At 39.5% G+C, this 14,431-nt stretch overlaps 2 protein-coding genes across 5 annotated transcripts in view; one reads left to right on the top strand and one right to left on the bottom strand.

Moving 5' to 3' along the window:
• The window catches only part of LOC144664604 (WD repeat and FYVE domain-containing protein 3-like), an 80,313-nt gene extending 73,410 nt beyond the window's left edge, over window positions 1–6,903 (top strand). For all 4 annotated transcript variants that reach the window (XM_078525723.1, XM_078525724.1, XM_078525725.1 and 1 more), the window contains exons 57-65: window positions 318–395; window positions 976–1,077; window positions 1,967–2,089; window positions 2,601–2,660; window positions 2,784–3,258; window positions 4,006–4,111; window positions 4,487–4,557; window positions 4,997–5,120; window positions 5,677–6,903. In XM_078525723.1, coding sequence (XP_078381849.1) covers window positions 318–395; window positions 976–1,077; window positions 1,967–2,089; window positions 2,601–2,660; window positions 2,784–3,258; window positions 4,006–4,111; window positions 4,487–4,557; window positions 4,997–5,120; window positions 5,677–5,788 — 1,251 coding nt within the window. In that variant the 3' untranslated portion in view covers window positions 5,789–6,903. The remainder of the gene's footprint in view (window positions 1–317; window positions 396–975; window positions 1,078–1,966; window positions 2,090–2,600; window positions 2,661–2,783; window positions 3,259–4,005; window positions 4,112–4,486; window positions 4,558–4,996; window positions 5,121–5,676) is intronic.
• Window positions 1–14,431, bottom strand: part of LOC144664670 (vitamin K-dependent gamma-carboxylase-like) — a 171,972-nt gene that overhangs the window by 155,125 nt on the left and 2,416 nt on the right. The window contains exons 3-9 of the mRNA XM_078525850.1: window positions 14,021–14,339; window positions 13,615–13,693; window positions 12,158–12,739; window positions 11,360–11,491; window positions 10,397–10,805; window positions 9,104–9,289; window positions 6,686–8,117 (exon numbers count right to left, since the gene is read on the bottom strand). Of these exons, the coding sequence (XP_078381976.1) occupies window positions 7,762–8,117; window positions 9,104–9,289; window positions 10,397–10,805; window positions 11,360–11,491; window positions 12,158–12,739; window positions 13,615–13,693; window positions 14,021–14,339 (2,063 nt within the window). The 3' untranslated portion in view covers window positions 6,686–7,761. The remainder of the gene's footprint in view (window positions 1–6,685; window positions 8,118–9,103; window positions 9,290–10,396; window positions 10,806–11,359; window positions 11,492–12,157; window positions 12,740–13,614; window positions 13,694–14,020; window positions 14,340–14,431) is intronic.

Raw genomic sequence — 14,431 nt, 5'->3', positions numbered from 1 at the left:
GATTTAGCCGTGTTTTTGGCGGTTTTTCAGACTAGCCCAGAGGCCCCAATCCTCGGCACAGACTAGGAGAATCGCGGCCTTTGGGAACAAGGTTGCCTAGTTAACCGATTTTTTTTACCACTGCTCTTTTGTTTTACAAAGCCTGGCACATTTTTCCTTCAAATTCTTACAAAGTTTGAGGCGGCAAAAACCGGTAGTGGCGTTAGATATTTTGCGTTTGACCGCCGTAAAACTCTCCTCACCCTTCCCCTGCCAGTATGCACACCATCTTTTGCCACACATTCTTTCAATAACTCGAATGAATTTTCTATTGACAGGTGTTGTACGGGCATCACGCGTCTGTCACGTGTTTAGCGGTGTCCACGGCATACAATCTTATTGTCAGCGGTTCTGAGGTAAGAATTTTTACGATACTTTAAACTTTTTTTTTTTTCAAAAAAAAAAAGAAAAACAAACCAGAAAAATTTCCCGACATAGCGAACGCAGTATATATGGAGAGGCTCTTGTTTAAGCCCAGGCCAAACGAGGATGAGAGTTGATGAGAGTTGACTCTCATGAGAGTTTTCTTCCACTCATCGACTATCATCAACTCGGGCCAAACGAGAGAAAACTCTCATCGCCTCTCATGAAAAATTTGAGCACGTTCAAAGTCGATAAAAGCGCAGGAGAGTCGATGAAAGTGCATGAGAGTTTCAGGCCAACGAGAGCGAGGGTGAACTCTCATCAATTCTCTTCCTCGTTTGGCACGGGCTTAAATTAAGCGCTCTGTAATTGATTTTAACGTTTGAAGTTCTGTGCTCAGCATAAAAATTCTCTTAAATGGTCTCCACATATTTCTTACAGTACTAGTTAGGAGAATTGCTTCAACTATCAAACCAATTTCCAATGTTGATCATTTGGTAAATTCTCATTGCCTTTGTGATAGAATATGAATCGATACTATAAGGAGAAAATTGCTTTTGATCAATCTTGCAGGACAAGACGTGCATAGTGTGGGACTTGAGTAAGCTGACGTATGTCAGGCAGTTGTCACAGCACATGGCACCAATCACTGCTATAGCTATCAACGATCTAACGGTAAGTTAACTGTTCTAAGTTCAGAACACACTATCGTGACATATTCTTGTCTCCTTTCCCGCCGTTTTTCTATGGTCACGCAACGTTTTTAATCCTTGAGTGATTGGACACTAACAATGCCCAAGAAATATGTGAAATGTGAAAGAAATGCAGATAATGTCGAATGCACTTGTTAACCAAAGCTTTTTAATAACAGTTACATTTTTCAGTATATGTTACTTTTAAGAGCAGAGTGTGAAAATGAAAATACCGTACTGGAAAAAGAAAGAATGAAAATGAGAATTTGTTGGGAGTTTTATAACATTTAGTACACCAAGGAGTGCTCAAACACAATATTATCTGCCCGGGGAGGGGGGGGGGGGTAATCCCTATAATGGCCTATACGGGGAGGCTCCGCTCCAAAGGGGTGCCCTTTTCTGGCTGTAGGTAAATAAAGGAGAAGGACTTCACGAGTTGGAGTATACAAAGGGTAGGGAAAACTATCATTAAGGTATTTAAAAGTAACTTTCAAAATATCTCGAAAAGACCCACCGAATGGTCGATTCATTTAAGTATTTTAAGGGGTTATCCAAGAAAGAAATTAGGAACAGAGATGCAGTGACCCTTCTGTAGGTATGTGAAAAGGGGTACCATTTTCCTGTCGTTGGTATACGGAAGGGTTTCTTTTCTGCTGAAAATGGTATACAAAATGTAAGGGTTTAGACCTCGGAACGTGGCCTCCCCATATATCATTTTCGAGTACCTCCCACCTCCGGCACAATTTTTCCCCTGAGTTACATCATACTCACCCTGAATTCAGATATGTCAATGATCGGTGAAAAAAGCGCTTACTTTACGTAATGATATCCTCTCGCAAGTTTTTTATTTGTTTTGTTTTTCCTTTTTCCAGGGAGATATCGCCACGTGTGCAGGGACTTATCTTTACGTGTGGTCTGTGAACGGACAGCTGATTGCTAAAGAAAACACTTCACTACAAAATAACAATCACATTCAGTGCTGTGCCATGTCAGAGGTACTCACACAACCATCAATTCTCCTAACTAGTTGTCTTTTAATGTTAGTTGTGAGAACTTGGTGCTACAAGAGTTAATGGTTTTCTTGATTCTTATCGCTTGTTAGCCTGCGCCGCAGACGAAACTAAACCCTTGGTTAAGTCCTTACTAGCCTTACTAGCCGGGGTTAGTTTACGTCTGCGACGCAGGCTAATCGCTTGTCCGCTTGATAAAATACTAATATTGTAGAGAAATCAAATTCCAATCACAACAGGGAATTCATTTAAGGGTTAAAGGCCAAAAGTGAACAACTTTTGAACAACTCAAGTCTCCTTCTTAAACACCAATTTGTTGCTAAGAAATATTTCTGACCGTCAAATTTTGGAAACCGAACCTCCTATGGATGAGATTTTTGCACAACTTAGTTCTATTGAAGAGTCCTTCAAAAGTTTCAAAACACGGCCATATTTGACAATCTCTGAGGTAATCTTTTAAAAATTAATTGGTATTATTATTTTGATTATTTTGTAGCTCTCTGAATGGGATGAAGAAAATGTAATCCTTACAGGGTCGATGGACGGTGTTGTACGGGTAAGCGACATTTTGCTAATTTCAGAAGAGTTAAAGACCAAAAATCCGCGAAATCTCCGCGACTTAGCTCCTTTTTGCAAGTAAGAAGTGTCACATTTTGCTTCGTCCATTCTTTCATTGCAGTTTTGGGGAATCGAATTCTTCGACGAAGCAGCAAAAAATCGCCGGCGAAGCCTCCTGCCGCTATCGCCTAAAAGTGATGGCTCGACTCCAAAGAGCAAACAAGTCGATAGTGCAGCTGGAGTCCGGGACGAGTCACAAGGGACTGGGACTCAGTATTCTTCTTCGCAACCGCAGCTATCTCCAGACTCCTCTCCTACGGGAAGTGACAAAGCATCAGTCGATCAGAGCCCACAATCCAACCAGTCAGCTGTCATCTCTGAACAAGCAGAACCTCGTGCTAAATTGTCTAGTGACGAAACTTCTGAGGAAAAAAGCGGCGATCACGTGACGGTTACGGCTGCAGAGGATAGTGGGAAGAGTGAAGGAGTAGAAAAAAGACCTCACGTGACACCTAATTTGCGTGATGAAAGTATAGATGAAGATTATGTTATTATTCATCACAAGGGAAACGAGAAAGGAGACTTACCCAAACCAGGTACTCTGACGTTGTTTTCAGTTATCAAAACTGTTTGGTTCTTGTTCTTGTTCTTGTTCTCGTATTGTTGTTGTTGGTATTGTGTCGCCGTCAAACGTCTCAGGCAGTTCTTCTTTCTATTTCGGGGAATTTCGTTTATATTAAAGTGCAAGGATTAATAAAATAGTTGCTGTGTGTAAATATATTTTCATTTTCTCGAATGAGCGAGTATTTTTTGCTTTTTAAACGCTCCACAATCAAACCGAATGCTTTGACAAATGGCGCCGACAAATCCGTATTTACCCTACACAAGGTACCTGTTTTAAAACACGTAGAACTTTTTAGTAAAACTCAAAAAAAAATTAGTTAACCATCAGAATACCGTTAAAGTATCGATCTTTGAACAGTGAAAATTAGAACCTTTGACTGCGGTCGAGGTATTGTGGGGAAGTGATGCTGGTGTTGTTGTTTGTGTTGTTGTTGTTTATGTTGTAAATTTGTTACTATTGTTCTTACTGTACTGTTGTTGTTGTTGTTGTTGTGGTGGTGGTGGTTACTGTTATTGTCCTTGCTGCTGCTGTTTGTTGTTTTTTTGTTGTTGTTATTGTTTTTCCAGTTGGAATCTTTGTGATCGATGTCAGATTAGGCATATAATGATAGTGATCCCATGTAAAAAAAATGTAAATGTTGCTTGTAGTGTTCATGCACTTAGCATCATATCTCTTCGAGATAGCTTATTCTCATTTTGTTGATTTTTGTTATTTTCAGTGTGGAGAAGACGTTTGGTACTCAGGCATAAGCTGACAATGCACACAGCTTTTGCCAGGGAAGATAACGCTGCTCCAGCAGCAATTACCTCTTTGCTTGTGTCAAAGTAAGTCGACTTTAAAAACTACTGGTTTATAAGAACCACATAACAAGTTTTGATTTTCTTCTCAAAGCAGTTCCTTATCCCTACTGGCGCCATCTATTTATGTTTGAATCTTCGCTAATTGACTGACAGTTAACTGACAGACCAACAGACTGACCGATTGAACGAGCGACCGAGAGACAGACAGATCGTCTGACCAACCAAATGACTGACCGACCGATCCACTGAGCCAGTCAAGGAGCGACCAGGCAACTGACCAGACATCCAACCGACCCACTGACTGACTGACAGACAGACGGACAGACGGCTGTACTGACTGATGGATGGACAGACATTTCTGTGACGTTTTATTTCTAATTGTCTTCCATTTGCTTGTAGGGATCATCGTAAGTTATTGGTTGGAGATTTTCGCGGGCGAATCTACAGCTGGTCTGTGACAGATGCTGCAGGTATGGACTGATCGTACTGGGAAATACGTATGAAAATCCATAGGATACGCAGTTATTTCCATCTGTCTATCTGTCAACAACTTGAACTGTTCTTATACTTTTGACGCAAAGGTTTGAAGAGCGAGTATTGTAAGCTAATTTCTGACCAAGAGATGGTTCTGTTGACTCAAGCTGTAGTCCAGCCCCTCTGAGGGACACAAATCTGACGTTTCAGTACTGAGCTCTACAAATCTTGTGTTTACCATTATCAGTGATGCATGCCTCGAGTACGGAAGACCGCACAGACGAGATTCGGACAAGAAGATTATCTATCAATATTTTTTGATTTTTCAAATTCTTGATTTATGGAATGGTCACTTTTTACTTTTTCGTGGCCTAATAGTGAAAACCAGCAATACTTTGCCTCGCCTGACTTGTATATTTACGTTTTTTTCTGCAGGTCGTATGGCGGATCACTGGGTCAAGGATGAATTTGCCGACCTTTGCTCGAGCTGCGGGATCAAGTTCAAGTTCATTGAGAGACGTCATCACTGCAGGGATTGTGGGAAGGTGTTCTGTGCAAGGTATCACGTGACCAGAGTCATCACACAGAACGTTGACTTGATTTACTTCTTCGACTGGTTTTACAAGACTGACTGGTTTTCTTTCTTCAACTGTTTTATTGACGGGTTATACTAGATTGACTTCTCTGACTGGTTTTACTTCGACTGGTTTTACCAGTTCTCTGACTGGTTTTGCCAATTTGTCTTATTTACTTCTTTGACTGGTTTTTCATCTGACTGGCTCCACTACATTGACTGCAATCTTGGACGAAACTAGTTGAAATAAACGCATTTCACGAATTTTTCACAAATGTCCTGGGGATAAACTATTTTAACCCGCTTGCAGGTCCTCTTGCCCTATACTCAATGTTGTTTCTTGAGGTTTGCGGTTCGACAGGCTTTGTTTTTAAAAACACTTAAGCATTAACAATATTGAAATGGGGGGAGGGGTGTTGCAAAACTGAACTCTCTTAGCTAACATAGTGGAAATTTGCTAAGTGTTTGAACAGTTTTGTTCAAGATTGTGGTTTAACAAGATTGACTAGTTATATTATATTTTTCTTTTCTTCCTTTTTAGATGTAGCAGTTATGAATCCGAGGTGACCCGCCTTGGTATCCATGCCCCTGTCCGCGTGTGTCATGCGTGTTACAGCAAACTCAAGAAATCGTCAAAGAAGACCAACAGCTAGCGCCCAGACCTCTATCATTCCGGCAGCAGGAAAATTATTCAGACGTTTTTAATTCATTTAGGAACAGCACCCGAGTTCCAGAAGGAAGCTGTAAAAGATTACTCATCCGTTATCATTCTGTGTGTTGGTCTTGGATCAGGAATTTGACGAACAGACTGCTAGCTGTGTTAGGTTCCGTGGATAAACTGTAAAAGCAGGTCAAACTGTAGGAATTATCTGCGTTCGGGAACTTATCAAACCTTTGCAGCGATTATTCTTCAGGTTTTCGACATATCTGACCATTTACAGCTCAACTATTTTAGATGTGTATAATTTCTTGACTTCAACTACGTCCAACAAAAGAACTTTTATATTTAGTTTAGTCTTTTTTCAACAAAATTATTTTAGCAAAAGTCTGTCACCGGCAAATTATATACGTTTTGACATGTCGAAACCCCTTCGACATTCTGCATAACAGAGAGATTTTCTCGAAAGACTTAATTTTGTGGTCATCTGTTCCGGCTTTTTCTTTCGAGGCTTTACGAAAAAAAAAAATTCTTAAAATTTAATTTCTTACGAACGATTTGCTTGATTGAGCAAAACACGATTTTTCATTCGTAACTGGTGCTCTCAATGCTAAGTTGCATTAGTGCAGTTCCAATGTGGCACCAATATTGTGCCGATGTAGTTCTATTATAGTAACTATGTAATTCCAATATTATATAGTACCGATGTAGTACCATTATAGATGAAGTTGCAGTATAGAGCTAGTACAGTCGGCAAAGGGAACAGAACAGTTTGGACCAGAAATCTGCCAAATCCCCGTGTCCCTTTTGGACCACGAGTTTCTTAGACGCTATCAAAACTTCGTTTAAATAATCGACCTATTGAGTTTCCAACTGAGGAAAAGTTCTGTACTGCACACTAAAAGAGACATTCTGATAAAATTCTGCGCGTCCTATCACATTTGAACGAAATATTGTCAAGTCATTGCCTGATAGTTAATATATTTTGTATGTAAAGAAAGTAATTGTCAGCAGGAAAAGCTACTAAAGGGAAAAAGTAATAAATTTGTAAATATGTTATTCTGTCTTAGGGCACAATAAACTAAAGGCGTATTCGCCTTTAAGAAATGAGCAGGCTGGATTGTAAGTGTGAAGAACATTTTATTTTATCGTGAGGCTATTTTTTGTTCGTACACATCATGACATGCACTCGAGTAAAATGAAATAAAGGACTTTCGACCTATTCAAAATAACAGCAAAATTAAGTATTGCCGACCACAAACGCTTTGAATCAAAATCATGGGAAATGTTAACTCCACGATTCGCCCAGTGGCAAACGCCTCAGTATGTTTTTAATATCATTATAATTTAAAAGAAATCCAACTGTATGAACAAACCTCGCATTTTTTATCTCATTTTTGCCTTTCTCTAGTTTTTTTTTTTTGAAAAGGTGAGCAAACTTTTGTGATGTGTTGATAATCATTACTTCATTTGCGTCCTCGCCAACGTTAGAGATCTTCGCTTCTTAACAGCCTCCTGTCATTTGCCGAGGGTTCTTCAAAATTAGACTATTTTTGTTGAGCTTTCTGATTTTGATATCATAAAGCGAAAAAGCAGTGTCCACTTAACTTCCATCAAAGGAGACCACTTAATAATAGCTTACTAAAGTTAAAAACACCAAACAGGTAAAGATAAACCAAAAATTACAAGGTTTGTGAACACTGAGCCCCAGTTACGAGCGACAAAATTTAAATATTTATGCAAAACTTTAAGCGAAGTTTTAAGGTCGCACCATCCTTGGCGTGGCTCTGTTTTAACTTTAACGTACAACTATAAAGCACATTAAGGATTCTATTAAGTTAACGAGGAAACAAACTAATAATTTTAAGTGTTTCCTTAACTCAGTGACTAGGTTTTTTACTTTAAATAATTTGAAGAAGTGTCCTATAATGCGATTTCGTAAGAGACTAAGAGTCAGAAATGAGCGATTTACAGTTCCTGTTTTTCATGCTCTTTTCTTTGTGGATGAGCCCTCGAGTCAGTTCCTTGATCACGTGCTTCCTGGTCTCCTTGCACGTGATCTGTGTCGTCATCATTTGGTGCGGTGTCTCCATCATCCGTACTCTGGTTTGCTTCGTCCCCAGGCTCCTGTTCAGTAGAATCCCCGTAATCCTCTATGTCCTCGAATGGCTGTTCAATCCCAAGAGTCAAATGGGCCAGTGCATAATACATGTTGATAAAACTTTGACGAAATACGAAGTACTTCTCCATGGCGAAAAATTTAAAGTTGTCTAACGCGGTTAGGTTTTTGCTTGACATTTTTTCCTGCCTTGTAGGCATCGTTTCTGTTGAACAACAAAAGTAAAGACATTTATTACAAACTGTACAGCACGTGCTGCAACAACGTTTTTAACTCCCAATACAGTTGGGCTGAGTGTTAAGGTGGGGGGGAGGGGGCATCGTACTTCAAGCCAAGCACATACCCCTGGGGGTGCATTCCCTTACTAATATTTCCTAAAAATGTCTTAAAAAGTGTCTGGCGTGTCCGTAGTTGATTTGTGACAATGCGTACCTGTAACTAAGCAGTTCAGACGATCCTGCTTCATGGTGCCTTTTGGGGTTTTTCTTTATAATTAGACGTCGGAGAGCAGAAAATGTACCTTGTTGTTACTTATTTTTGCGGAACTTTATTTTTTCGCGATTTTCAAAAAATCACGAAATTAAAGACCTGCGAAAATTTATTTCAAACGTTTTCTATTGTATTTTTTTAATTGCGTATTTTTTGGCCAAATCGCGAAAATCAAGTCCCGCGAAAATAAGTAACAATAAGGTACACTTGAACCATCTGTTTCTCGAAACCCCCGATTTTCCGTTTCTCCTAGAGGTTCGAGAAATGTGAATTCTGCTATGGTAGCGTGTGCCATAGAGCGATTTTCACTCGAGTGTCGAACGACAAGTAATTCACGTTTGCTTTGGGTTTGTATTGCTACACTTAGTGATGAGCTAAAAATTCTCGCCCTTTTTTTCAACTGTATTTATTTTGCTTCGAGTTTGCTTGGCTCACTGGATTGTCTGCGTTCTTTTTGATTGGCCAAAGTGATTACTTTAGTTTTGGTTTTACGACACTCAATCAAAACTCGCTCACTAAAATTATAACTTTTGAATACATTGTTTGAAGCAAATTTTGAACCATTTGCTATCGACTTTGGCACTGTAACTAAACTTTGCACGTTCTTTCAAGTGATGACTACTGTTTTTTTAATTGAATTGATTTCTTTTATTCGTTGTGTTAACGATGACGTAAGCAAAGATTGCCCTGTTTTGAACTTACCCGGATGTAGTATCCAGTTCCTTATGGTTTCGTTGTTCCACTCGGTCATGTTAGTAAACACGTACATCCAGCATGAAGGTGTGTCAGACACAGTGTACACCACATGAGTGTCATTAGACGGAATGGAAATCTCTTCACCCACTTGTACAGTATGGTTCGTATTGTTGAACTCCACCATCACTTGACCTGAGGAAAACGTTTACAGTTTTATTATACCCCAGCTTCATTAGGTTATAGTTGGTCGCTTTGGCAAAGTCGACAACAGCGTCGATGAAAACAAGAATTATCTTTAACTCTATTCAGTGTAATTATGTTTAAATGATAAATGTGGATAAATGTAAAGTGAAATGGCAACTTGGATAAAGTGAAAGTAAATGAAGAAGCGTTCTCAAGTTGACATATTTGAGCCTGCAGTTGGCAGGACATGTGTCACACATAAGAGCCTAGTGTATGACCTCGCTCACCACGAGTCTTCCATAGCTCAGTGGTTTAATAGAGCGTCCAACCGGTATTCTGGAAGGTTATGGGTTCGACTCCCGTTGGGGGAACTCGGAAAATCTTTTTTCCGAGTATTCAACTTGAGAACGCTTCTTCATTTACTTTCACTTTATCCAAGTTGCCATTTCACTTTACATATATTCAGTGTCTTTATCGGTACTAGTATGGGTCTAGTATAGGTGAATATGTAAAAACAGGGCTCAACAATAACATAGGAGTTTGATGCAATATAATTAGCGTACGTGAAAGCCGCGAATTAAAGCTCAGAGTTATTCTATACTTTTCACAATCTTCTTTTTTCTTAAAGTTTTAATTTGCATCTTGCTGGGTTCAAGCTAGAAAATGTACAAGAATTGTAAGATTTTGTATTCACAGTGGATTGAAACTTGCAAAGGAACACCCCTGAAGTCGAAAGTGGTATAGGCCAAGACCCTTTTATTTTACAGTGCGCCTTAGTGTATCATGTTTGCTGCACAAAACAGTAAACAATGTAAGCGACATGCCACATAAACTTTTTGTAGAACAAAAGAGGTCCATGTGAGACATTTTAAGATGTTAGTAACAAATTACTCCCGGGATTGAAAAAAGAATAAAATATAGGCCAGTTCCCAGTGCTGTTTCGTTTAAATCACAAAATGCCTTGTAAATTAGACCAATTCTGCAGATCATCTCCTGTTTGTCAAACATGTTCATTCATTAGTAACAAGATTACGAATTTTTTTTAGGTGTATTTTAAGAATGTTTGTCCAATAATCGCAAGCCTTTACAAAAACCAATAAATTTTTAACCCTTTACCGTGTAGCAGAGTCAACGATGAGTTCAGTTCTTCAACCACATAATTTTCCAAGAAAAGACCTGGAAAATCAGCCACAAATGTAATGGCACTAAAATTGGACTTCTCCTTCAGCTCCTTCCTAATCTGGACCATTTTCTCGCGCCACGGAGACAGCTCCGTAAGCAAAGGCTGAACCCAGGGTGTCTGTTTAAATGGCGACCATGGCGCAGTGACCATGTCCACTCTGGGATCAACCATGCGCTGTTGAAAGCGCTTGTTCATGGAGCGCCACACATCCAGGTAGATGGCCGGGTCAGTGATGTTGAGGTCCTGGCGAGCCTTGAGCTTCTCAGCCATGCAGGTCATGTACTGTTTGGTCATGTCTGGGTGTGAATTCCAACGTGACTGCCGCTGCTCTCTTAACCACGCCTATGAAAACATCATAGCTTAACCTTAGCAATCTATCTGACACTGTTGTTCTTATTGAGAACACTGTGAACAAAAGTATAGTTTGACAAAAAACGATGGTTGATCAGTCCAGGCACTCCACTCTGTAGAATGAATCAACTAAGAGTATCCCCAGCAATTTACTGATCCCCGTTAGTACCCTGGATGGCTCGATGGAGGGAGGTTGTGCGTTGTGCATCTTGCCCCCTCCCCCCCCCCAGCCAGAGCTCAATCCTAGACTGTTAATGAGTTTGGGATGTGATGCTTGAATCCAACTGAGTGGATGAGAGAGTAGAGTGGTGAGTGAGTGAGAGGCAGTGTTTAACCCTTAGTTATTTTTGCCATGTGTTTGGAGTACCTGTGGCATCATTACAGAGTAATTTAATCGGATCAATTTAGGTTTCTGGGAAACTGCTCACCTACCCCTCCCCAAACCTAACATTTTTCCCAAAGCGATAAGTAAGGGTTAATGTTAGGTTTGGGGAGGGGTAGGTGAGCAGTTTCCCAGAAACCTAAATTGATCCATTTAATCTTACCGAGGGCCTTATATAAGTGACCTCTCCAGATGCTCGATCCACGACTTTGACCCTGACGTGTTGAGTACTCCAGGAATGTACCATCATGTCCCATGAGTAGCCATACAGACCTTGAGTCCACGCATTATAACCCTGAAATCAAATATTCAGCATGATATGTGGAACAGGCTATTAAAGGGAGGGTGACAATTCAATAAACTCGGTTTGAGCTGGACAATGTATTTATGGAGGTGGCCTCATAAAGTCTGAACCTTTTTTTCGACAGTTTTTTAAAATTATATGTCATGTTCCTGGTTTTTTTTGTTTTTGTTTTTTTGCACTTTTGCAATGAAACAGTCTGATCCATCAGAGAGAGTTTTAAAGGCGTAATGGCAAGGTGTAGTAACCATAAGCAACTTTAGTTTAAAGTTTGTCGACGCCATAAAACCTGGTCACTAACTCTTAGGCATACATCCAGAATTTTAACACAGATGTCATTTATATTTGGAAGGAATTTTACAACATGGAAAAGGCTTTACATAAAAATTATTTGCTGTGTACAAAGGCACAAGAAGCTAATGATAAAAAAACAAAACCTTTAAAACCATGAAAGGCAATACATGGGGCCTATAACTGGGTAAAATTATACTCAAACCTTCATATAAACTCAGTGCTACCTATTTTTTTGAGAGATTTTCCACGCATGAATGAGAGGACTTATTTTGAGTAGACCTTTTAAAATTTCTCATTGTTTGTGGTATCAAATTATACATGTACATGTATGTATTCAGTGACTTAGTGGGATTGAAGTAACCATACCTTAGTAATAAAGTGTGAGTATGGAAGAAACAGCTGAACGCCAACGTAGAGAAGCATGACACACACTACAGCCATGTGCTTAGCTGTTGGTGTTCGACATTTCTTTGACGTCTTTGTTTTACCACTCTTGTCCCGATCACCCTCTGGAACCTTGACAGCTTCTGGGTACACACAATGTTCACTTGCTTGAGGTTCAGCTTGTGATGGTAAAATCTTGGTGATGAAGCTCAGCAAGCATGAAAACACTTTCTTAGGCCAGTTATAAGCACAAAACAAAGGTAACGTGGCCAGCATGGCGTACGGGAACATGCCGATGTGAAACATCTGGGAATTCATGCCATGGAACATGGCACCAAATAATATTCCAATGGGGCGTGTCTTTTCAAAAACGAGAAGAAAACCCTCTGACAGGTCAAACATTAACCCTCCAATGTGTACAAGAAAGAGGTCAATTTGTTCATTGCTCAGAAAAAATCGGAATGGATCAAACACCCATGCACGGGACAGTCCTGTCATGGAATATCCTGTCATCCAATCCATGTCAATCTTCTTTATTCCAGCATAAAAGTATACCAGAAAAATCTAGTGAGGAAAGAGAGAAATCACTTAACAATACTCATGTTACATTCTGCATGTTTTGACTAGAGCTTTAACTGTGTAACTAGCTTTAATAACAACAGCAGTGTAATTCTAGTGATGACAGTAACTGTGATTTTTCTTGAAGGATATAGCAAGGGGAGGGAGTGACTCATTATCCTGTTTCACATGCAAATTGTAACAAAATTCACATATCATGTAAACTTCAAACAACAAATTAAGTCAAACACCCTTTTCTTCTAGGTGTTCTATACCTGCCAACTCTCACGCCTTGGGCGTGAGTTTCACGCCTGCGAGTTGAAAACTTCGATCTCACGCCAACTCACGCTTACGAACCAATTTCTCACGCCTAGTCGAAAAATGTGAGTTAACACAACCACAAACGACACATTTTCCAAAAAATGTAATCTCAAACCAGTGTGAGAAAAGAAAACTCCATGTAAAATGAGTAAATGGCGATACTTTCCCCGAAATGACAGAGTTTCGACAAAAAAAAGCGTTGGGAATGAGGTCGTGTTTAGCAAAACACGTACATGTACTGGGATCGGAATATGTTCAGAACGTCTTCGGAATACTTCAGACATCTTTGGAAAACTTCGGACATTGTCGTATCGTCTTCAGAAATCCTGGCACTCTCAGGATAAAAATCTCACACCTTTGACCCAGAAAAGGTTGGCAGGTATAGTGTTCTCGCATGGCGCAATATAATTTTTACCCTTGTCATGTGTCATGCATAATCCCTTTGTTATCCTCCTCTTAGTTGGCCACAAAGCATGCATTAACACTTAAAAATGCCAACAGTACCATATTTTACTAACTAACAAGCTCTAAAAAAATTGAATGCTAGAGGTAAAAAATACCTGAAAACGTAGCAAAACATAGTTCCACTTTGGTACATGAGAATTCTTTAATTCAGGATTAAATATTCCATCCAAAGACCTTTAAAAAAACAAACAAACAAACAAAATTAATGACATTTTCATGGTTTTCTTTGTGTTATATTATTGCCCCTCCTCACAATTTAGGGGTAATTTGACAAGGGATTTTTTGAGGTTATATTCTTGGTCCAGGTACTTTTTTGGGTAATGTTGGAAGACTTAGGGATTTTTTTGGGTCCTGAGTTTTGTCTCCATTCGATCATTCCCGTCATTAACAAGCCGGAGTACCCCCCTGGGATTATTGGGCAGGAAATGGTCAACAAAAGCAAACTGTCTATTAATCAACAAAATCAATAGATCTTAATAATAAAGGAAGACTTCAACTTACCAGTAGCGGTTAGCATCAGTCATAAGAAGCATCACTGAAAACAATCCATACAAGTATGAATGATTGTTCCATCGTGCCTTCTCCAACATAAAAACGTACCAATATGTCACCATGAACATCAAACAGCTAAAACGAAACTTAAATCCAAGAAAGATCCCAAGGGCCCCAAGAAACATGACAAGGTACACGACATGCATCCAGTCGACTGACAGAGGTTGAACAAAGTTGAAAAGCGGGAAGTGGCAAGTTTCTTCCCCATAATGTCTTTCGATGTATAGCATGCCACGTTCTTGAGGGATATCAATAATCATAAGTAATCCTGAAAAACAAAAAAAGTTGGTACTCAGGATAAAAATATTATGATATTTATTTGCACTTGTAATTACTGCTTAGTTTACACAAAAAAGACGA

This window comes from Oculina patagonica, chromosome 9 (assembly GCF_052425735.1).
Source record: "Oculina patagonica isolate OP01 chromosome 9, crgOcupat, whole genome shotgun sequence".
In the NCBI taxonomy this organism is placed as follows: Eukaryota; Metazoa; Cnidaria; class Anthozoa; order Scleractinia; family Oculinidae; genus Oculina; species Oculina patagonica.
Note: the sequence above shows the minus strand (reverse complement) of the source record. Positions and strands in the feature narration are given on the sequence as shown.